Here is a 25,209-nt window from a genome sequence, read left to right as displayed (position 1 = left end):
CTTTCTTTGCAGTGCGCGACAAGAGAAAAAGCAACCACATAAACCATATCAGCCATGTAAGTTCCTCCTCCTCTTCTTCTTTTTTAAGAAGCTTCGCTACAGCTTCACAGACTGCTTGGTCTATAAATAGTTTGGATCAAGTATGATCATATCTATTTTTGCTTGGCTTCTTTAGAATCTGTTTCATCTAATGAAAGGTTCTCCAGATGGGATATAAAAATTCTCACATTTTGAATATATAACTCAAATGCTCTCCCTCCTACTGTCAATCAGATTACACATTTTAAAATGCATTTGTGTTCATAATCCTGTTTTTGATTGTTATTACTGTTATTTATATTACACTGTTGCGTAGTTATCCAAACCCCTTTGTAACATTTGTAACCTGAAGGAAATTACCAGTTTTTAGTTTCATTGCGGTGCAGATAAAAGGGTCTGAGTTGGAGCCTGTCTGTGTGGGATTTGTATGTTCTCCCCTGGTTTCCTCAATCAGTCCAAAAACATGTATGTTATTTAGTTAGTCCCTTTAAGTTGGCCTCAGATCTGAGTGTTTGCCTCCATGCTATGCTTCTAGCCCTGAGGTTGACCTGTGACCTGCCTCCTATCAACCAGAACCCCCCTCCCACCCTGTCAGGGCTGAAAGGTTATATAAACTGGATCCAATGATTGCATTATATAGAGAACGAACTCAAGAGAGCTTTCAGTGTTCTTCTCGTTACATCAGAGGACGGAAAACGTCAACAAAGATTAGATGATATCTTTAGTTTATCAACTTTTTTTCTGACTTCTCAACAGCCAAAGTAGCAGTTTGATGATTGATTTTGATTATCTATGTCCAATCACTGAATATTTTTATTTATTATGATCAATATGCAGGTTCTTGGAGCACAAGTGCATGGTTTTAGTTATAACCATATTAATCTAAATGTTGTTTTTTTCTTTTAGTTTTGAAAAACCTTGATTACCTTTATTTACTCTGACAACCAAATTTACAGCAATGCTCTAGTAGAGCGGCACATTTTTCAGCCTGGCTGAGGGTATTTTATTTTTCTGGGATTCCTGATAAACCCAGATTGAGCAGAGATCACAATCATTTCCTCCAAATTTACGGGAATTATATCACAATAGTGAACATTGAGCATCTCCACATAAAGCTACCGTAACATCTTCTTCTAATACCTTCCTTTTCTTAGGAAAATATTTTGATATAAATGCACCCAGATAAAAAATGATCCAACATTAAGCTATTTCGCGTTGTTTATAACATTAAACATGGAGGCTAAACATTAAAGATGAAGGCTAAACTATATTAATAATGTTACTGTTGTTTAAATGCAATATATCTCAAACTTAGGGTCATTTTCACAGGCTTGAATTAAAAATGCATTTATCTTAACCTTCCTTATACCCTTCTTTCAGCTTTTCTCTTCCTCTAACTGGACTGCAATCATTCATGCTTTGATTTAGCCTGTAGGAGAGAGAAATACCAAAATTGACAAGTCAAAAAATGGTTTAAACTACTCCAAAAAGCGTATTTCAAGTCATTAATGCTTAATCTAAATCAAAACTGCATCTGTTAATATTGTTAATTCTTTAAATCCATTAGCAGAGAAACACATTGGAAGAGGCAAATAAATGACTAAAGCTCTATCAGGGTTTCTGCAGATCATTAAAAGATATAAAAAATTTTAATTAAGGTCTTATTTGGCATTATAATTAATTAAATGTGATTATTGTTGAATTTAAAATGCGTTAATAAAAAAAAAAAAAAAATAACTATTTCGTCAGACATAACCGGTTCTGCGTGTTTGCACGGAACTGCTTGCTTTTGATCGTAAAGCCGTATGTTCGGAAAAGAAGCTCGCGGCGGAGAAAAAGCTAGAGAATGGGAAAAAATGCAAAATTCAACTAAAGTGGCTGGAAAACGAGGAATTCTGGACATGGCTGCAACTTGTCGACAGTAAAGATGATGAGGGATTCTGCAGTGTTGATGGCATTAGAATTATTCCAAAGAGTCTTAAAAAGCATTCAATTAGAGTTACTCAGTCCTGTATAAATACTATCAATGAAATGCAGGATGTAATGTATTTAAATGTAACAGCTTCAGAGAACAAAAAACATACTTTTAATATGTTCCTTAATTTCTCAGCATGGGATTATTAAAGTAGATCTATCTATAAATCCATTAAAATTTGATCAAATAGAAAAAAATGTTTTCTTCAGACACGGTAAACAAAAACAATAAAAAGACACTAAAAGTAAGATATTCCTCTATTACCATATTATACGTTATAGCTGAATCCCGTTTTGTAATGGGCTCCTGTAGGACTTATTGTTAACTTTGAAACAATCTGGGGTTGGTCTCTGACTGCAGCCACCGTTTACTGCATGCAGAGCAGAAGAGTCCGACCACTCGTCAGTGCTTTGGAGGTGGGAGGGGCTTGCAGTGACAGTGGACTCAGAGCGATAAGGTGCTTTTACATTTTGTAGGCAACAATACAGAGAATAGTTGCTAGATTTGTCGCTATAAAAAAAAAAACTTGATCAGTCTGAAAAGATGCAAAAACTGGTGACAGAGTCGGTTGGCAGAGAAGTCAGCCTTCCAGACAGGCAGGGCCATACGATTTTTGTTTTGAAAAACTAAAGTAAATTGAAACATTACTTGATATTTCAATCAATTTCACTCAGATTATGGGTTTTTATTTTTTAAGGTGATCCCTCATATGTGCTACAGTTTCTTTTCTTAGGGGTTGAATCTTAAAACCAGTATTGCTTTTGCTTCTTTCATTTGCATAATAAAAAAGACACAGTGAAAGCAAATGTTACACACATCACAATATAAGCAAAAAAGGAAACATTAATGAATCCGATGGCGCCTGTGGTTCAAAACCTCCATTCCTGTCCCTGGAACATTAGCACATGTTCATTGTGTGATTCTCTTTTTCTTTTTTTTTTCCCTCCAGGTTTCTCCTGGTCCTCCGTTAAAGAAGTACAGCTCCTGTTCTACCATCTTCATAGACGATAGCACCGTGAGCCAGCCAAACCTCAAAAGCACAATTAAATGGTGAGACGTCTCTTCCGGCAACAGACGCTCATTGAGGCGCTGCTGAAATGTCTCTGATTTCACATGAGGTTTCTGTTACATCACACTAAGTTTAATCCTCTGAAGACAAGCAGACAGATGCTGAACTCAACAGATGACTGATCTCATCTTGCCTCATTTTACCTCGTTTCAATGTTATAACACCATTCAGTCACTTTACTAAATCCTTAACATGTCAAAGACTTTGCTCACCACTAACTCACAGGCAGGCCATGATTTAAGGGTTTGTTTGGGTGAATGAATTAATACGATAAAAAGACAAACTTTGTTTTTCTGTCCCACAGTGTCACTTTAGCAATATACTACCACATCAAAAAAAGGTGGGTTTGAATCTTTAAACTGACTTACATTTTTATAAATGTGTTTGGAAAGTCATTTAAACGGATGTTCTGCTCGTCTTCTAGGGACTCTGACAGGTCGCTGGACATCTTTGATGAGAAGTTGCACCCTTTATCAGTAAGTGTCTCCATGTTTCTAAGGTCTTACTTTTAATTCTCTTTTTATTGTATAGTATTTAACTTTATGTAGAAAACTTTGCTGCACTCTCTGTGATTTTAACAGTTTCATTTTGTGTACCTTCGAATAGCCAGATATGTTTAATTTTGGAATTACTTCTGTAGTCCTCTTTTCAGTCCCTTTGATATGTCCTCCATTCATTTTGCCGGTTTTATATTTCTAATTGATACATTAGGGTTAAATTAGATTTTTTTTTTTCCCAAGTTGTATTAAGTTTTTAAGAAAGAAAAGTTTTTTTTTTTTTTTTCTTTTCTTTTTTTTGCATAAATCCTGTCAGTTTCAGGGGTTCATCTAATATTCCATTTCCTAAAAGGGAAAAATCAAAACTTCTAAAAGTTAAAGGTTTTTTTCTTAAATTATTATTTTTTTTGATAATTTGAGTAATATGTCAAATTAGAATAAACATTCTGGATTTTCAGTCCTTAACAGAACCCATAGTTGCATTCCCAGTCATTCAATGATTAAAAATTACAACCTTCTTAGAGCAGATATTTATATTAAGATTGAAACCCTTATTTATTTTTAAAAACAGATGACATAGAAAAGTAGTTATTGATGACACCAAATCATTTTTTAAGGATCAGTTTTCACACTGGAAAAATTGTCTAGAAATAAGTAAAAATATCTTAAATTAAGTATATTTACCCTTAATTTGAGCAGGTAAATGAGATAGTTTGCCAATAGAAAGAGTATTTTCACTCTTAAAACAAGATCCTTAGAAAACACTTAAAATAAGGCAAATTGTGTTTTCTTATTTTCAATGTAAATTGTCTTGTTCCATTGGCAAAATGTCTCTTTTACCTCCTCAATCCAAGAACAAATGCACCTATTTTAAGAAAAAAAATGACTTGTCTAGATTTAGATTTTTTTTTTTTTTGCAGTGCATTTGTTGATTTCTTTATATCTCACTGGATCTGTAGACATGATCAGAACATCCCTTTCATCTTTATCTCTGAATAACCTATCCAGGTTTCCTAAATCCAAACTTGACGTATTTGTTTTCTGGCTTTACATGCTTGTGATTTTAAATGGTTAGAAGATGCGGTACTGCTAATCTGGAGGAGTAGTATGTTGTGGAGCTCTCTTATATAATTACCGCAATGTAGTAAACATTAAAAAGTAAAGTAAACTGAATAAATCAAACTCTACTAGAATTTATTTTTACTGTTAAAAATGATGAAACGGAAACTAGATTAAAATAAATGAACTTAAGAGTTTAAAACCGGTTTTCATTAATATGTTAACAAGTAGTCGTGACCTTAAATTGGGGTGGAAACAATCAGATTAATCGAGATTAATCGATTATTTAAATAACCATGAACTAATTTAGTAGTCGATTAATAGCAAACTGGAGTAAAGAGACTGTAAAACACGCCTAAAAACTGACAGAGCAATCCACTTAGAGCAATTATGACAAAATTGTAAAAAAAATCTTTTTCTTGTCAATATGCTCTATCCAGAACTCGAGTGGAAAAGTTTTAGTCTCACCTGGTTTAATTTAGCAAAACGTCTTCTATAATTAACCTTTGCTATCCAATCTACAGATTAATCGATTTGTAAAATAATCTTTAGTTGCAGCTCTACCTTGAATACACAAAAAGGGGGCAGGTAGGATCTTCCCTGGGATTTTTAGCTCTGGTTAGTGAAACTAACTATAGTTTTCTAATGTAAAGCAAACTTATTTCTGCGTTGCACAATCAACGAGCCAGTGTTTCCATGGTGACAGAACAGAGAAGGACAGGGAGACAAACAGCCTGGAGGTTTATTTCCTCAACACGTGTTTCCTGACGTGAGAAAGGGAGGTCGTTTTAAATCAAGAAGGACCTGATAGGGATGCAGTAAAGCTGATGGAGTTTAGCTTGATGAGTCCTGCTCTGCTCGGCGAACACCAGCAGCTCAGACACAAATGCACAAACCTGCTGACTATTTCTGGTCTACAGGTTGCTCTTTTTAGTTGTGATTTTCTGTTCACTTTTTCTTTTCGTTTACAGGTGTTTTTAGTTTCCACCTGTGCCTTATGTCAGGGTTATTTGTTTATTCATGTATACTGCTTGTTCAACCTGAAATTCTGTTAAACCTGTCATCATGTCTTAAAGTCATTTAAAGTTGTAGGGAAGTCATATTTAAATGCCAAATCATTTTGGCTTAAATGTGTATATAAATGTACTCCTTATCAGACTTTATTGTCCCAAAATGTAGAAAATTTCTATTTGCATCGGTTGGAACAGCCGCTTCCCTACTACTTTAAGACATGCATCGGAAAATGTTTTTCAAAGTGTTTTTTCCGAGTGATCTTTTCTCAGGAAGGAATTGGGCAGAGAAAGCTAAATAGCTTTCCATAACACACCTAAGCTGCGAGTCTTGGTAAAAACATTTTTATGGCTTCATAATTATAACATTTAAATATTATTGATTTTGTTTAGTCAGTTAATTAAGAATAGAATAGAATAGAATAGAAAATCCCTTTATTGTCCCATGATGGGGAAACTGGTGTTTACAGCAGCAAAACGATTAGAAAACAAATTCTATTATAATTACATTTGAAGTCAGTTAAAATCTAATATTCTAGCTGTAATAGAAGAGAAATGGAAATTTTGTTTTATTGATATTATTTTTCGGGCCTCCTTAGATTCTGTTACTAGTTATTAACTGCACAAATAATTGCATTATTTCATAAAGGACTTATTTCGAAAAAGTATTCTATGCAGCCAATTAGGCTGCATTTATAGGTAGTTTTTTCCTATTTTTATTTTTTTTGCATGTCTTTATACTTTTTAAAAGATGATATCTGATTTTGTTTCTAAAACAAAGATCCATTATTTTTTATTCATGAAGATTGAAAACTTCCATTCCTCTAATCCTGGGTTTATCCTGAAATCTTTGAGAAGGACTCCATTCAAAAACATCCTGCTTGTTTGTCTAAAAGGTCCGTTATCAATGAAAATGTTTAGCTCTCATCTTATACGTCACAAATTACGGGAAACTGTGTTTTTGGAGGTTTTGTATTGCTGATCAGTGTGCCGTTTGTGGTTTTAAATGGCACAAGATTCAAGGAGAAATGCAGGCGCCGCTCCTCTCTGGCTAACTGCATCACAAACCACTCTTCAGCTGTGGCTGTAAACCATCTCCACATCCTGCTTCCTCTCGGTCATATCTGAATCTTTCCATCCCACACAGAAAGAGCCAGTGCCAGACGACTACGCATACGTCGACCCAGAACACAAGCTGATCTACCGCTTCGTCAGAACGCTCTTCAGCGCTGCACAGCTCACTGCAGAATGTGCCATCGTCACACTTGTATGTATAAATAATAGTGGGAGAATAAATAATTACATCAATGTGTTTTATGTCTCATTGCTTTTCAAATGAGAAGGAGCCGCATAGGTGGTCTTTCCATAAAATTGCATGTAAGATAATTTTTCAGCTGTATCCTGCTGTGATGTTTCCTTATTTGGTCACCAGAGGGCAGTAGCATCCTATAAACTCCAATGAATCTTTCTAGAATGAAGTGTTTTTATCTGAGTGCAGGATGAATGCATGAAAATGTTCTCAGTCATTTTAGGAAATGAGTTTTGACTTTATCTGACTGCTGATTCCGCTAACTAAAGTATTAAAGGTAGAATATGCAATGCTATTCTAAAGATCCAAATGGATGTTTAAATTATCGTAAATAATTATGCTTTTTATTATTCATCCAGGTCTACTTGGAACGTTTGCTGACTTACGCCGAGCTGGACATTTGTCCTGCCAACTGGAAGCGGATCGTCCTGGGAGCCATCCTGTTAGCCTCCAAGGTCTGGGATGACCAGGCAGTTTGGAACGTGGACTACTGCCAGATCCTTAAAGACATCACCGTGGAGGACATGTAAGTGGTGTGCATAGATGGGTGGCATCATTTTCCACCTGAAAGCCTGAACAAAGGAGAATTTTAAAGAAAGAAGTAATTTCTCTAGTCCCTGATGATGTCAAATAATATATACACACACAGTAAATCTTTATATATTAACAATTAATGGTTGAATTAACAAAGAAAAATGTTTTCTTACACATCATTAAACCGGACAAACTCATCACATAAAAGAACAGGAACCTGAGAATACCATTGAGGCTCCTTTTTAAGAATGAACAACAGCGCCATCTAGCAGACAGCAGGAATATTACAACGCAGAAAGAAGTTCCTGAAGCAGACTATCACTTAATCTGATGATTTTAAACTTTTCACATTTTTACATTTGTTTTCAAATAACTTTACATCTTAATGATTCCTCCAAAGTTTGTGGGATGAAAGGGGCAATAAGGTACATTTCATTACTGGATTCAACTATTAATACAACAACTTTATTTTTCTAATTATTTTGTAGCGTCGACTGAAACTGTTGGTTCTTGTTGCGAATCAGCTACTGCTTCCTGGTTGTTTTGTCGGTATCCACTACACTGACATCTTTTCTCTTTTAAAAACAACAGGAAAGAAAAAAAAAACAGGCTGTGTGTTTATTTAGGTTTAATCTGTTGAATAAACTAACAAGAAAATTTAAACGTGAGTAAAAAACACTCTAAAACCACAGGAAAACATGCAATAGAAACCACTTTTCATTTTCAGACAGAAAGGTGATGCATTCCTAACATTCATAAAGGGCATTTAGTGTCGTTCAGGAGCTAAAATGTTCTTTTCTGTTGAACTTAGTAGATAGTTATTAGAAAAATTAATACATCATAAAACTGAAGCTAGACCACTTTAACAAATCGGTAGATTTGTAAAAAAAAAAAAAAAAGAGATACTTCTGATTAAGGTAAAGAAGTATTAGTCCTGCTATTTAGTCAAATATTTATTTTGTCCTTAATTTAAGACATAATTTTGTGCTTGGTTAAAAAAAAGGATGGCTGGATAGGTAGGTAGGTAGATCTGTTTTTCTAATTTATTTCATTTTTGCCTGTAAATCTGGTAAACCGCAAACATTATGGCTGTATATTAACCATGAAATTCAGTGGTCTCTTTTTTTTATTTTTATTTTAATGAGGGTAAAACTACTATAGGGTTTAAAAATTAGGGCTTTTTTTAGTGCTTTGTGTTTGTTTTTTTGTTAAGAATACAAACACAAATGAACCACAAGCCTAAATGGCCATTTTTGATCTATTTAAGGAACATTCAGAAGTGTCTCCTTTCATAGACACAAAAAACTCCATCAGCTAAATAGGATGGAAAGGAGAGAAGGAAACTTCTGAACACATTCAGAAGTTTCCTTTTCACCTTCTAACCCCAAAATACTCAAACTGATCCAAGAAGAAGATAAATGCAGAACATTAAAGCAAATACATCCACCTTTTATAAGTATTAGATTTTTTTTGCTGTCTTGGTGCCACATAGGCTCCAAAAAGGCTCTGATACAACATGCTTGTCCCTCTAATAAGAGCAATATAATAAGGTGCACTTAAAGCAGCCAGAAAAAGTGCTGGAATAAATGGAAGCTGCAGCATCTCTGCCGTCTGGCTGTGAGCCGCTGAAGAGGCCAGGGGCTGCACTTGGAGGACCACGGCTTTATTTCCTGCAATTGCTTTTCTCATGTCTGTGTGTAAAAGAGGTTGAGAGTGCTGGCTTGTTTTTTCTGATTTGGACAGAAGCTGCCTGCATGTGTGTGTTTGCCGTCCGTGCCCCCGTCCTTTCCTGAGCCGCTCTCTCTCCGTCCGTCTGACCCACGCGCTCCCTGCTCTGTTTTCATTGCTGCCACTGAAGTGTCTTTGTGAGCTGGTTCGAGTCTGGGCCGAGGGATGGGAAGAATAGGAGAGAGGGAAACAGAGAAAAATGGAAGGGAGGGTCTCAAGTGCTCTCACTGCTTCTACATAATGGCCCCGGCTCTCGTCCCCTCCATTAGTTGCCCCGGGAAACCAGACATCACACACACACTCACTCCTATGTCCTCTTACCACCTTTGCTGACCAACAAAGCATCCTGGATGTTGTCTCCTTGGAGACCACCTCCCCTTAGATTTACTTGCGACTCTGATGATGAGGGATCATGAGAGTTGTTGTCTGGGGGGAAAAAAGGCGACTGTTTCACTTCGGGGAAGTGGGTGGAAATACATTTTTGATCACCTGCAGCTCAGTGGAACCTGAAGTCAGAGAGACCCATCTCTATAGAGATATTCACTACTAAGTCTACTTTAAGCAGACTGATATGATGTATCTGCAGGTGAGATGAATAAACATGGTTTCCAGCTCTCATTGTGTATCTTTATCCTCCAGGAACGAAATGGAGCGGCAGTTTTTGGAACTTCTCCAGTTTAACATCAATGTGCCAGCCAGTGTTTACGCCAAGTATTACTTTGACCTGCGGCAGCTGGCTGACGACAACAACCTCAACTTCCCGCTGGAACCCCTCAACAACCAGCGTGCTCAGAAACTAGAGGTGACCTGTAAACAGTTTGCTAATTCACTTGAGCAGTTCCTTTTTTGGGTGGACTGATGTTACAACATACAACTGTACAGATTTAAAATAAGAATTAGGTTAAAACGTTTTATTATGGATTATATCTAGAGGTTTAAATTAGTGTTGCACCGATACTGGTACCAGTATCGGGCAGGGCCCCAATATCTGCCCTAAAATGGTGGTATCTGTATCGGCGAGCACCGACAAATAGGGCACCGATACCATTTTGAGCCAAAAGTTTATTCAACTATTGTCACTGACTGGATTCACGTTGTATAAAGGCTGATTTATACTTCAAAACTAGGTAGTCTACGAAGGTGTCGCAGTGAACAAAAAAAAACATCCCCGCCCCCCTCTGCAGATGATCTGCTGCACCTCTCCCAAATTGTAGGTGACTGCAGATGGTGCCGCAGACAGGGGGCCTCTGATTGGTCTAATCTACATCCGCTTGCCGGCTTGTTTTGTTTGTATGACCACAATTGCGGAAAACTAGTAGTGAAGTTGGACCAGCTAGAAGAGCGAGGTGCGCGAGAACGCTGGGACCCTTTTTTCCATCCCCGCTCTATTTTGCCCTCATGTCCATCCGTTGTCCGACAAACTCGCCCCACTTCCTCACAGCCTCGTTCGTATCTAGACCCACAGCTAGTTTGTGATTGTCCCTCTTGTATTGTGGCATGGAATATAACATAGCGCAGACCACGCTTTAATATTGAGCATAAATCAAAAATGTCTGCGTCAAGCTCACTGCGACACACTGCTGCGGAAGGATAATCAGCCCTTTAGTTTTTTTCTTGCTTCACAAAAGTAGGCAGCAGCTTGACAAAGCCATGATGGCAATTATTTTACATCTGAGTAGTATGCAGTTCTTCGTATTTACACACATCAATTTCAAACGGATGGTATCGGTATCGGCCGATACTGCACAGCCAGGTATCGGGTATCGGTATCAGGGCCAAAAAATTGTATTTGTGCAACACTAGTCTAAATATTTACATGCAGCCATATTAATGTACCTCAGCCACATGCAGGAGTTGTTCTGGTTTCAGCCGACAAAAGAACTTTGGATTATTCTGTTCACCCTTTGTGATTCATCTGTACCACTAGCCATGAAATGAACCTAGGGCGTTATGCTGCCAACACCTTGATAAAGTGTTTGTATAGTGCTCTTAGGTTTTCAATTTGATTCAGTCCATTTATATAGCACCAATCCACAACACATGGTATGTCATGGTACTTTACAGACAATACAGTCAGATTGGTTTTTAAGTTTCTATAAAAAAAACAACAGCTGATTGCATCCAGTCATCGAGTGCTTGGACATGCTTTTTCCTGGATGACTGCGCACCGGTGATTTTCTGTTGCATTTCGTTATTGACTCTTCCGAAGTCTCTCAGGAGGAGCATGCATGCAGCAACAGTCGAGAGGAAAAACTCCCTTTTAACAGCAAGAAACATCCAGCAGTACCAGGCTCGGTGTAAGCGGCCTTGTGCCAAGACCGACTGGGGTTCAAGGAGACAGAAAGACGTACAAAAACAAGCAGATATACAATAACGGCAAATTACCTCCACTTGTGGCCCTGTCCAAGAACAACATAGCTCTGAGCCAGTTCCCATGTCAAAGGATAAAAGAGGACACATACAGTTAGCCACAGTAAAAGAAACAGGACTACACTGAAAAATAGGCCCAACTATATCCTCTATAAGCTAAGATGTTAACAGCAGCAGCCTAGCTGATATTTCTGTGACACTCTCCAGGAGGGTGTCACAGCCACACAGGAACAGACCAGATGACGTACTATGGAAAAAAGAACAAATTTATGGTTAGAACTAACAAATACTGCAGAATGGAAGAAGAGAGATGAAAAGAAGCGGAAAGATGAAACGTGGTGCCTTTGTCCTCCAGCACCCTAAGCCTCTAGCAGCATAATTATAGAAAATGGCTCATGGTAACCCGACTATTTTAGGTGTTTTAAAGCTTGTCTTTTCTAAACCTATGCTAATATTGCTGATCTCAAACTGCACAATCTTTTTTTTATTATTCTTATTTGCCAATAAAACATTTTCTGACAAAGAATTAGATATAAGAGAGCTGGCCTCAGAGTGGTCAGGGGCGCTGGTACGCCAGCATCGTCCCAGTTATTGATCCTGGGTTGTTGTGTAACATCCTGACCAGTTTCCTTTATCTGAAGGAGAACGATTGGGTCAGAAGGTTGGGGTTGGACTTATACAGGGCGTACCAAACACACTTCAAAGCTTGTTTCAGGACTGGTTTCCTTAAATCCCGGACCTCCAGCTCATGCAATCCTTGTCCAAGATTAATGCCAGGATATTTACAAATTTAACACTGTGTATGAATATAAACACTCTTTTTATTAATTTTTTTGCTTTTTTGAAAATGCCTGCATTTAAAAGCACCATCCTACTACATGATCTTATTTATATTCTGTACATAAAAGTAGCAGAAGTATTCATCTTTTTACGCTTTAAGAGTGAAATATAAACAGAAAACATACCTTTGAATGAATTGAAGTATTGTCTCACAGATTTTTATAGATTTTCTGTAGGAATCATTCAGCCTTCATTTTGCACTATGACACCGTTTACCTGCTGTGACTCCGTTTGTGTGATTGTTTCTCCAGGCCATTTCAAGACTGTGTGAAGATAAGTACAAGGATCTGAGTAAAGCAGCAATGAGACGATCCCTCAGCGCAGACAACCTGATAGGTGTGCGACATTCAAACGCCGTGCTCTCGTAGGCCCTCCCTGCTCAGCGAACCCACGGCCAACACGGGACAAAACCTGCAGAATCGGATTGAAGGGGGCTCCGCCTTCTAACGGCGCAGCATGACCCACTGCTGGTGGTTTGTTACAGCTTTACAGTCGCATCGTCAACGAAGCTGAAATGAAGGCTTCTGACTAAAATGATTGTCAGCCATTCTTTTTCCAGGCCTGTTATTTATTTCTTTTTTTTAACTCTTCCTTTTCCCCCAAGAAATGGTGTTAAAAAGTGAAGGATTTTTAACAGTCAAAAAAAAAAAACAGCATCAGTAGTAAAAGTTAAGTGTTTTCCGTCTGGATAGACGAGGCTGGGGTTGATTTAATGTTTTGTTTTTGAACAAAACTCTAGGAGGAATGTTTCTCTTTTGGATCCCGGCGCCCAGAAGAAAACTTGCTTTAACAGGAAAGTCTGTAGAACAAAAACTGTAATATTATAATTTTTATTTTAATGCGGTAGGGGGGGGTCATTCCTCACCATATTTTATCTTTGTTCTGTTTTTTTTTTTTTGTTTTTTTTTTTACAGCCATACAGTCTTCATAATCATATCAAATTAATATTGGATATTTGTTTTTTCTTTTTTTTTCTTTTTACTGAACACAGCACAGAAAAGGTGAAATTTATGTTAATTGTATCCAAATATATTCACTAATTATTTATCGTATAATTGATCCTCAGGCATGAGCGTTTAAAAGAAAAAAGCTGCAGAGCATTAAGATATCCGATGTAAAAGCTTTTGAATGTCAGCTTTAGCTTTTTCCAGACATATTAGCATTTTAATTGGAATAGCTAAAGATTTATTCTTGGATCACACCGTTCTTGGAAAAAGTGTTGAATTATCCACAGTTCTTTCATGTTTTGTGTGTTTATGTCAAGATATTGTTCAGTGGTCATGATCAAAAGTTCTCCTGGCTGTCTTTATGCTTCCGCTGGAGGAGCGGTCGGGTTTTATGCCTTTGAACGACTTAACACTAACCTTAACCTTGAGATAAAACATAAACGACCTAAATCCTCTTTATATTAGCCCAGATATAAAAGTGTTTTAATTCATCTTTTAAAGTGAGTAAATACATGGCAATAAAATAAGATACAGACAACATAAGATAATGAAATCCTAAAAAGATGGAGATAAATTGGTTAATTCTGGGACTGATGGTTGTAGAATACCCTTGTTTTCCAGCTGATCCTTTTTTAACAGGAATAATAATTAATAATTTAATAATAATATTAATAATAATTTTAGCATTCTTTGGAGAAATGTATTTCATGCATCAAAAAACCATGTGAACCTTTTTTTATGACAAGTTTAAGAAAGAAGTTAAAGTATTTTCATTTGATTAGAGCAGGTGAGACAAATTACAGGTGGAATGGCATGATTTGCATTTAAAATCATTATCTTATCTAAAGTGTGTAACATTGTTTTACCTTGTTTTAGGGTGAAAATATTAATTAAATTACCTGCTCAAATTAGTAGTAAATGCACCTATTTGAAGAAATGTTTAGGTGTTTCCAGGTTGACTTTTGCTGAGTCTCCATAGGTTCCATCATGGTGCTCCTGCGCTTTAATGCGTCGGTTCACCACACAGTCGACTGTCTTTACAGCCATGAGAGGCAAACTAAAGGCCTCCAGCTGTATCCATATTCTGCTTCAATCTTCCACCATTATGCATATAAACAACTAGGTCCTAATACAAAAAAAGCCTTTAAATTTATCTTGGTTGACATTTAATCCTTGATATTTTTTGCAAATCTGCATAAAAGAGCTTAGATTTTCTCTTTCTCTCAGCATATGCCTCATTATTTCAATGCTATAAAACCATCTGTTCTATGATAGTCACACTATAAGTGTTTGTGAAGTCAGAATCACAAAGAACTGCTCGGATCTCTTTCTGCTAGGCTATTAGGGTCAGCTATATAATTGGATGGTATAGACCAACTTTTCTATGTGTAGAGGCTAAGATCCTAAAGCTCACTGAAGTGAAGACTTTGTAAAACGGTTAAAAAAGAAATGAGTCTGGTGTTTCAGATAACCTGCAGCTCTGTTAGTTTAGCAGCGGCAGGAAATAATTATTTTCCGTTTTGTGTTTAATTAAAACAATTAGATCATGTTGCAAACAACTGTTATATAAAAGTTTTATTCAGCTGTGAGAAAGTGTTGCCAGCCTTTGCCTGCTTGGTCTCATTTTCTTAAAATGGATAAAATCTTTTTGAAAATTGTTTAAAAGTGGAAGAAAAAAAAAGGCAGCCAGTGTCCAAAGATGCCATGTTAGCATTTTAGGACCAATGAACTGCGATCAAGACCACGTTACCATCTTTCTCAAAGATCTGTCCTTGGAGGAAAGAGGACTGAGAAATGAAGGATAACTCAAGACTTTAGCACAGTGCAGTAAATTTGAGTTTCTTTAAAATTTACTTGAATTTCTTTTTATTGTTTTATAATTGAAGATGTTTTCTAACAGATTATGTAACTGGTGATACTCTAAAGGAGATTGTGGAAGTAACAGAGCTCCAGTCAGCTGCTGTGTGTCAGGAATCAGGAGTGCCAAGTGCTGGGTAGTTGTAACGCCATCTATACACGTGAACCTTTGGATGATCAAATGCTACTGAATAGTGGGAGGTACCCCCCCACCCCCCCACCCCGTCTAGCTTTGTTTTTAAACCCTTTCAGATCTCCCCACCTTCAGAAGCCTCCTTTGTTCGACAACATGACGTGGAAACGGAGGGAACAAAAGCCTGACAGACGACCCTCTCCTTTTTGCTTACTATGTAGGCTACTAGCTGTGAAATTATTCTTTGTAATGAAAAGACAAATTTGCAAATGGAGTATTTTAAATAAACACTAATCATGTGACAAATGTATGGCTTGCTGGTTTTATGCTGCATCTAAAAAAAACTAATGTGATCTGGGATTATTATCTGGTAGAAACCCTCTAGCAGCAGCTAAGCTAACATGTTTAAATAATAAAAAATAAAATCCTACTTTGGGCTGTGGTGGAGATTTACTCCTTTTAGAAAGTTTACATCTAGACTAAAGTATTCTAGCAAAGTTTTGGACTTTCAAAACATCAGTCTGCAAATTCATTTAACCTTATGCTTTTAACATATTCCACCGTTGTGATTGCTAAAGTAATTTAATCAGAAATGCTGTTTGAAAAGAGGGATAACTGCCGTTGCACCTTTGTGTGGTTTGTTTGTTCAATAGTCATTGACACAATTGCTTTCCTGCCAAACGGAAAGGAACTGGATGCCTTGAGTAAAGTTTAGTGGAAGGAAGAAGTGGAGTAGAAAAAGGTGCACAAGCAACATGACTGCAAAGGGTTAGAAATCCATTCCTGCAGATATTTGTGTTAAAGCTAGTTTCTCATTCTTTATTCATCTATATAGAAACTAACATTCATTGCCTTGAAAAACATTTATAAGCATCTGTTTTTATTTCACAGTATGAATGGAAATCTACAGTATGTCCATAATATCCTTTTAAAAATCCAGTCAATATTACTGAAGCGGTACACTAAACCACCTGAACCAAGCATCAATCATGTCGCGTTCATTCAACACCACCGACAGTAATGGCATCACGCAGCATATGGACACAGTAGGCTGTGAAACAGGTCAGCCACCAGGACTTTAAATAATTCAAATAAAAAACATCAGACAATCCTACACCGATGTAATGCATGCTTTTCTTACATCTTCATGCACTAGGGGTGGAGCGCTTAAAAGAAACAAGATGGACTGGTAAATGCTGCCATGGCAGAAATTTGTTTTTCCAACTTTTAAACGTGCATCGACTCTATTGTATGTTGAATGGATAGAATTTAATTTAACATGTCAAATGCTTGAATTTGAGCAGATCTGTAGCTATATAATTTAAATATGTAAATTACTATTCATTTTTAATTGATTTTAGTTGTAACATGTAAACACATTATTTATTTATACACTACCAATTAAAAGTTAGCACACACCTTTGTCATTTATTGGCTTCTCCCTATTGTAAAATGATGGAAATATTTTTAAAAAATAAATCAAAGGTGTGCAGAATTACACAGAAAACATCAGATTTATATGTATCAAAACATTTAATATTTTAGATTCTATTTAACATAGACCCACTTTTAATTGATTACAGCTTAATGCACACCTCTTGCATTCTGTCAGTGAGCTTCATGAAGTCACCACCTGTTGAACATGTCCAAGAGGTTTTATCCGTAAACCTTTAAAGAAGGTCTTTTTCACTGGCAGTATATAGACATTGTTTATCCATATTCTAAAGTTAGAAATGCTGTCAAATTGAAAAGAAATCTAAAAATTTCTACTATATATTAACAGTAATGGCAATAATATCACCCTTTCACCATTTGGAGGGCTGTGGGCTTACGAGTAGCCTGAGCAAAATAAATAAAATCAAAGTCAAAATACCATGACTATGGAGCTGATCCCAGAGGGAAATGTGTCCTCTGCATTAGTCCTTAACTTGGTCAAGATCTATGACCGGCGTACCTGACATCTAACAACCATACCATGCATTTTGCTTTAGGTCAATAGACTATAATAATTAGGCTATGTATGCTTCCCAAAAAAAATCCCCCCCTTTTTTTTTTCTTCTGGAGGGATTTAAATATTACAGGGATGGTAAGGAGGTCTTTTTCTAGCCTCAATGACTTAAAAAAGACAAATGTGAGTGGTGGTCATAGTGGAAAAATGAATTAAACTGTTCAACATTTAAAGGAGGGTGCAAAAGCAGAAGTATGTCATTTTCTCTAAGTATGATTTCCCTTCATTTGAGCAGAAAAGTAATGGAATGGAATTCCATACAATTCCAGATTATTTAAAAGAGCACGAAACACCTTATGCATTATTTTATTACTATCAGGAGATCAGTTTATTTCCCATCAGGAGAAAAACACTTGAGCTTAAATGAATTAGCCAAACTTAATTTAAAAGGTGTATCAAAACTTTAGAGCTTAATTAATGGAACATCTTTTGCAATAACAGTAAATGTTGCTGGTCTGAAGGTTTGTTTATCTGTGAGGTGTTCCTCCTCCAGAGAACAAAGTGAGCAGTTCCTTTGAACACCAGTAGGTGGGGCTAAAGACCAAATCCTGTTTAAACTGATCATTCCTGTTTCTTCACACAACACAGACAAAACTGACTCTCCTTTCACAAAGACACTTTAATGAGTTCACAGAACTAAAGAGGATGTGTTAGAGCGCACTATATAGACAAAACAAATGAAGTTTCCAGTCACAGTAATGAATCTCCAACAATATTCAGAGCACCACAACTCAAACAGAGCCAACACGTCACATTTATGGACAATTTCTCCTTTACATAACTTGGCTGTCAACTTTTTTTTTAACAGAAACTGAACTCATGTTTTTTCTTTACAACAAATATTTGAAGTATGTACATTAATAAATATATATATATATTTTATTTTTCCAGTGCTTGAATATCTGTCTGCCTCAGGGAGTATCGTCTTGTTTTGTTCACAGAGTGTCTGATTTGGTCAAGTGTCTCAGCTGCAGTGCAAAAAATTCACTTATAGAGATTTGCTCAAGATTCAGAGCCTCAAACATATTCTTTTCACTTTTCGTTGAACAGTTATTACCCATTCTGCGTGCTTTGAATCTTTCTGTTCAGTACATTGTTTATAATTTATATTTGGGGCAAAACGACGCAGAGAGTTCCGGTTCTTGTCCACAATCACATTTAGTGTCTCTAAAATGTTGGGTAGTGCCACAGACTTCATATATGCGAAGGAGGGGCTTTCTGATAGATCCCTGATGTTAACCCAGTTCGAGTGTGCCCAGTTAAGGCTGTGCTGGCTTCACTGTACATGGAAGGTGGTGCAGTAACCTTTTGTGGCCAGCAGGGGCAGCATCTGGCCACAAATCTCTTCCAGGACTCCAGAGTTTTTCCCGACCAAATCCAGACTCCGGATGTGATGCCCACCACTAAGCACATGAAGTACTTGAGCATGAAGACAGCATAGTCTGGGCCAAAGCCCGAGCGCTGACGTTCCGACAGGCAGGAGCAGGCCAAAGCTCGCTCCCAACCGGGTCGATAGTGCTGCTCGTAGACCAGGCAGGCCACCACAATGGTGGCAGGGACCGTGTACAGGACTGTGAACAACCCAATGCGGATCATCAGTCGCTCCAGTTTGTCCGTCTTAGTGCCACCTTGTTTGATGATGCTCCTGATGCGGAACAGAGAGATAAACCCAGCCAGCAGGAAAAGCGAGCCAGTGAAGAGGTAGACCACAAGAGGCGCTATCACAAATCCCCTAAGATTCTCCAGACTCTGGTTCCCGACGTAGCAGATTCCAGCGACGGGGTCCCCGTCCACGGAACTGAGAGCAAGGACAACAATCGACTTCACGCTAGGGATGAGCCATGCAGCCAGGTGGAAATACTGCGAGTATCCAGCAATGGCCTCGCTGCCCCACTTCATCCCCGCCGCGAGAAACCAGGTGAATGACAGTACCACCCACCAGATGGAGCTGGCCATCCCGAAGAAATACACCAGCAGGAAGACGAGGGTGCAGAGAGCAGGGCCGGAAGCGTCGTAGAGGATGTGCAGCTGATTTCCACCGAGGCCGCTGGAGCCACAAGCCACCCGCTCGTGACCCGCAACCAGACGGATGATGTAACCCAAGGAGACGAAGAGGTAGCAGGCGGCCAGAAATATCATGGGCCTCTCTGGGTACTTGAAGCGCTCCATGTCAATGAGGAAAGTGGCTACGGTGGTGAATGTGGAGATGAAGCAGAGCACTGACCAGATTCCCACCCAGAAGCTGGTGAAGGCTCGTTCATCTGCTGAGAAGTAGGGCAGGTGGCAGGGCTGGGCGCAGTTCGGCAAAGGGCCAGTTTGGACTCTGCCGTACAGAGGGTGGGACTCTCGCTTGATGGGGACCAGGGGGTCCCTGCAGCGGCACTCCCTGTCACACTGCGACGGGCTTGGAGGTCTGGTTCTGACTTTAGGGGTGGACTTTGGGAACGGAGGAGCCAGAGTGGTAGTCTCACTGCTGTTCTGATCCATGCACAGAGTCTCGTCGCCTAGTTGGGGCAGCTGCTCACAGCTCATCCTCTCCGGCCACTCAAAGCCATACTGGCTCATGAGGGGGGAGCAGCCTCGTTTGGCCCGCTCGCACACAGAGCGGCAGGGGGGGAGAGGCTTTCTATAGTCAGGCAGGCAGATCGGAGTGTACATGCTGCACAGGAAGAAGAGCAGGTCTGGAGAGCAGCGGATGCGGACCAGGGGCCAGAACTGGTGCACCTCTAGTCCCACCTCCTCCTGGGTGTCATGATTGAATTGATTTGGCATGTAGGTCAAATTGTAACCAATGCCTTTACACATGGGAACCGTTATAGGCTCACAAACAAGGTCCTTGGAGGCTCCAGATGTGAAACCAGGAGACCAGGTCACAAAAAGCAGGAACAGCATCAAGCTGTATGGTGTGAGTCTCACTGCTGGTGCCATGGATGAAATGAGTCTGTTATCAGGGTAACGTCTTTACATCAGTTACAACAAACCAGGGCTGAATTAACCCAAGTTCATCTGAAACTTTATCTTCTCCAAGATAAGTTCCAAGCAGCCTGTTGAAGGTTAAAGTTGATATCAGATGGTAAAGCCAGTTGTGGCAGAGTCCTGTGTGCTGTCAATCATTCACCAGATCTCCAGCAATCATTACGGAGAAAGTCCATATCCGGCGGTCACGTTCCAATAAATTTAACGGCCTTGTAACATTTTTACCAGCTGCCTTTCCTCATGTATGCCTAAAAGAGTCACATCATCAGGGCTGTGCAGGGTTAACCACAAAAAATGTGGTGAAATCAAATATAGGTGGTTTAACCAGCTGGTAAATATGAGCCAAAAATATTCCTTTTTAAATGAGGCACGAGGAACCAGGTGCGTAAAATCCACTTGATGCGTTTTTCTCGGTGCGTTTATTCCATCTGCGACTTGAACAACTTCTTAAAAGTGATCTTTCTCAGGTCTGCGAGTGGGGAAAAAAAAAATCAGAACGGCAATGAAGAAAGACAGAAGTTCCTCAGCGTGAAAACTTCTCCCGTGCAGGTTGGTAAAGGCCACGCGTGGCTTGCTGCGCTTCCACTGCGCCCGAGGACGAACTGAAGTCCGTCTGGAGCTGCGGCGCCTTCTCATCAAACACTGGCTCTGCTGCGTTCAGGGGCGTCGGAAATGTCACCATTCTACTAGAGGCGCACTCACAACTCTGGACTTCACACGTTTTATTTTTGGTGGAGTTGGTTTAGCATTTTTTCTATGTGCAAGTGACGAATTTTATCTGGTGGAGGACACTCTCTTTTAAATTCAAAGATATACTTTTTATGCATCTGAATGACTGACATAGCATAACTTTTTTATTTATTTACATAATGTCAGATAAGTAAACAATATTCAGATTAATCAGCAATTCTTAATCGAATTTACCAAGAAATATATGAACTAGACCTTTATAAAGAAACACATGGTGATGGGTTTCCCTTTGCAAAACAACATAAAACCACAACTAACCTTATAAATAACCTACATAAAATAACAAAGTATTTAGAGTAATTGTTTAATCAACTTTGGATAAAAAAAAAAATTGGAATAGATGTAGAAGCATTTTGGTGCTCTCTCTCTCTCTCTTTTAAAATCAAATATTTCTCAAAACGTAGGAATCAATCTTTTTTCCGTATACAATTTAAGCACGTGAACACAGCAGTGACTTGCTTCATATTGAGGATCTGAGAGTTCCCAGGACACCTTAAAGGCACCTGATGAAGATGCTTTCAATAGACTTAACACACATACATATAGATCTTTTTTATTGTATAATTCCATATAAACACATTTTATACATCAATAACCACAGCAATAATTGTATAATTTTCTGTTTAGAGTTTACAAATATATAGGACTGTGTGAGGATTGTTTTAAGAAAGGAATCATTTGCACTCTTTCTTTTTATTTTTTATTTTTTATTAATTTGCACTCTTTCAAATTCTCTGCATAGCTTTACTAAATTTGTCCTGTAAAATCATTGTAATTAAAAAAATGTTCCAAGTTGTAAAGTAGGAATTGCAGGAAAGTAATGTTACAACCCAGCTCCACCCTGTCATCTATTATGTTTCCAGCATCAACAAGTTGCTTTGAAGTTAGGCACTATTATTGAAAATAGGCACTGTTTTATATTTAATATCCTCCAGATTAACCCAACATACAAATAAGCCCTAAATAAAGATGTAAATTAGCTTCTATTTATGAACCTATCAGCCACTGATATGATTCATTTAAGGCTTAGTTTCCAGTCTGAAGCCTGTAAAATGTTTCTTCTGGGAAGTCGCTGTATTTAACTCTGACTGGCTGCTGCTGAAGAGATAAACCCCAAAGCATGAGGCTGCCACACAGAGGCGTAGCCAGAACATTTTTATAAGGGTGTCCAGGCAATAACCAACATACACACATATGATTTTTTTTTTTTTTTTAATAAGTTAGAATATTTCCACTTGAGAGTATTACTGCTGCCATTAGAGGGAAAAAAAATGGTAGGGGTGGCCAATGATTGGCTAAGGGTGGCCATGGCCCCCCATCTAGCTCCGCCCCTGCTTCCACCACTGTATCTCCCTATGGGGATGGAGCTTCAGGGTGATGTGCCATGTTAGTTTTGTTCCAAACATATCTTGGATATGTTACAGGATGGATGGACCAGTGCAGCTTTAAATTTCCCTCCTGAGTTTTTTGCTAAGTTCTTTTGTCTTTGTTTAATGTTCTCCAACAAACCTTATGGACTTTATGGATTTCCACTCCTCTAACTTCCCAATGTTCCATTACTTTGTGTTTTTCACTTATAGAAAAGTTAAACTCATAGTGGTTGTCTAGCTCAAGTGCTAAGCCCCAAGGGGATGGCTTAAATGCAGAGAGTTCATTTCATTGCTCTCTGCTTGTGACAGTGTAATGACAATAAAACCCTGGAAAATAATGAAAAGCTGGAAATACATTCAAGTTTGTAGCTTAGCAAAATATAAAAGAAAGCTCAAAAGACATAAATATGTGTGTGAGATGAGTTACCACTAGTACTTTTATAACTAAATATTTCCTCTTAAATGAGCTGAAATATCTCTTGTTTTGTCCTTTTTAGTCAGACTAAAACTGCAACACATAAACTGAAGCCTAAAATGATTTGTAGCCAGATAAGTTTCAGTGATCACTTGTGTTTTGAAAACAGCATTTGATACATAGTAAAGTGTTTTTTTTTTATCCCAACCATCTTTTTTATTTATATAAAAGCAGCTTCTTTTTATTTATCTTCCAAAAGTGAAAAATCCTTGCAATTACTTTTTTTTAATGGTATAAAATAGAATTAGTAACTGCAGCTCCCAAATCAAGCTAAAGCCATTTTGTTAAATAATTCATTTAACAAAACAAAAAAGAAAAATTGAAAAGAAAAGTAGATGATCATATTTTATTGGTCCTGGAAAGATGTTTAATATTTCATTATATGTTTCTATTAAATGTTAAAAAGTTAAATTGGTTTAATATAAAGCAGAATATATGTCAATCAAACCAAATCATGGTTGAAATCTTATATTATTATAACGAGCTTTATTAGGGAGATAACAAGCAGTTGCAAATTTACAGAATTTAGAGCAACAATAAAGAAAAAAAACACCCTTTAAACACATAACAGTCTATGTTCTTTTTCTGCAGAACACAGATTGAACTGCTCTCATTCAATCATTCATATGTGTTAAACAGATTACAGGGAATTTAGCTGCAATGCTTTATAAGAACAGACTAAGGGCAAACCAATCTGTGTTGCTCAGTAACTGAACCTTTCCCCTTAACATCTAACTCAGCCTTTCACGTCGGACAAAGGTCACAACGCTCTATCAGGGGACAAAGGTCTCCAAAGGTGTGTTTGAGCAGCGAGGGTGTGTGTGCTCAGCATATCAGCCAGGAGGAGACTCTCCAGGCTCTGATTTACCTTCACTCAGGTCACTCTGACAGATGAAAGTAAACAGTGAGTTTGAGTTTGAAGCCTAAAGGGAATTAGTCTTTTGTGCATAAGCATACACGTGCAGAGTGTGTGTTTGTGTACGAACATACATGTGATGGAGTGAAGGGATTTTCTCAGGTGCAAAGCTTGTTTGACTAAAACTTGAGATGGAACACAAGGAGGGAGATGTGACCTGCGTTACCATACGGTCACATAAAGAGACAACATATATCCACACACGTCTGGACTTTGCCTACATGGCAGAAACTTCATTTAAATTTGATGTAAATCATCTTAGCTATGCAAAATTATTTTAGTTTTTTTTTTCATTTTTATTTTAGTAAAAGTTTCTTATAAGGTTTTTAAAATAGAAAATAAACAGCTAAATATAAAATGTAGAGTCCACTGATCTGTAATTTAACCCTTTATAAGGCACTCAGTTAAATACTTCGAAAATCAAAATTTCAAGCCAATAGTTTTATTTGCAGGGGCGGAGCTACATTGGGAGGCCAGGGGTGGCCATGGCCACCCTTAGCTAATCACTGGCCAGCCCTGTGGCCACCCCTACCATTTTTTCCCTCTTTAATACAGACAGTGGCAGCAGTAATACTCTCAAGTGGAATATTCAAAAAAATTTAATTTTCATATATTAACAATTAATTGACAACAAAAACAATGTGGTTAATTATGCATATCAATATACTTACATTAAGGAAGATAATTCATGCTCTTTTTCAGAACTAGATTTTGTGTTATATGGGGTAAAGAGAAAATGATGTGTCTTTGAAAGCTATCTAAGATTCTTCAGTGACATCATAGATAAATTACTATTTTAATAAAAACTTATTAAATAATCAATTTATGTAGAAATTAGTACTTGTAAATATCAATTTTATGCAGAATAATTGTTGATAAAAGTAGGTAAGTAATAAAAAAAGGAAGAGATGTTTGCCCCAGAACTTAAAGCTGAATGAATTGTATCCACTATACCTTTTATCTAGAAAGCACGGATGTTTAAATATATGCATCTATCTGTTAGCAAAGGTTGTAGGAAAGTATAGGTTGTCTTTATCTAGAAAGTATGGATGTTTTGCTCGTTAATTTTCCTGTTGGAACAGTGTAGATGGACTGTGAGATTCTGGTGCCTATTCACTTTTGACCACCCCTCAGTGTACATTGGTTATTGCCTGTCCCCCCTTCTGGCTACGCCTCTGGTTATTTGAATCCAGGAAAAGACCTTATTACCTTTGTAACATTAAAAAAATATGGATATTTTGATGGCAATGAATGTCAATGTAATAACAAGAAACCCCAACTTGCCCGAATATAATAAAAAAAATAACAAAAAAGCTTCTATAAGAAATTCATGAAAAACACTCAGAG

The 25,209-nt window shown here is 37.8% G+C and overlaps 2 protein-coding genes across 2 annotated transcripts in view; one reads left to right on the top strand and one right to left on the bottom strand.

The window, feature by feature from the left end:
• The window catches only part of ccnyl1 (cyclin Y like 1), a 19,312-nt gene extending 6,242 nt beyond the window's left edge, over positions 1 to 13,070 (top strand). The window contains exons 3-10 of the mRNA XM_015398968.1: positions 13 to 56; positions 2,964 to 3,064; positions 3,388 to 3,423; positions 3,508 to 3,559; positions 6,797 to 6,916; positions 7,318 to 7,484; positions 9,860 to 10,022; positions 12,682 to 13,070. Coding sequence (XP_015254454.1) covers positions 13 to 56; positions 2,964 to 3,064; positions 3,388 to 3,423; positions 3,508 to 3,559; positions 6,797 to 6,916; positions 7,318 to 7,484; positions 9,860 to 10,022; positions 12,682 to 12,798 — 800 coding nt within the window. The 3' untranslated portion in view covers positions 12,799 to 13,070. The remainder of the gene's footprint in view (positions 1 to 12; positions 57 to 2,963; positions 3,065 to 3,387; positions 3,424 to 3,507; positions 3,560 to 6,796; positions 6,917 to 7,317; positions 7,485 to 9,859; positions 10,023 to 12,681) is intronic.
• Positions 13,071 to 17,055: 3,985 nt separating this feature from the next.
• Positions 17,056 to 20,989, bottom strand: fzd5 (frizzled class receptor 5). The gene has a single exon (XM_015398970.1). It carries the CDS (start codon positions 20,301 to 20,303, stop codon positions 18,570 to 18,572), a length of 1,734 nt encoding a protein of 577 aa, XP_015254456.1. The 5' UTR covers positions 20,304 to 20,989; the 3' UTR covers positions 17,056 to 18,569.
• Between the last annotated feature and the right edge of the window lie 4,220 nt (positions 20,990 to 25,209).

The sequence above is a fragment of the Cyprinodon variegatus genome, unplaced genomic scaffold, assembly GCF_000732505.1.
Source record: "Cyprinodon variegatus isolate N-32 unplaced genomic scaffold, C_variegatus-1.0 Scaffold975, whole genome shotgun sequence".
Classification (NCBI taxonomy): Eukaryota; Metazoa; Chordata; class Actinopteri; order Cyprinodontiformes; family Cyprinodontidae; genus Cyprinodon; species Cyprinodon variegatus.
Note: the sequence above shows the minus strand (reverse complement) of the source record. Positions and strands in the feature narration are given on the sequence as shown.

Bases quoted from the DNA above. Each gene is read 5' to 3' on its own strand.
- fzd5 (XM_015398970.1), bottom strand. From the start codon at position 20,303: ATGGCACCAGCAGTGAGACTCACACCATACAGCTTGATGCTGTTCCTG.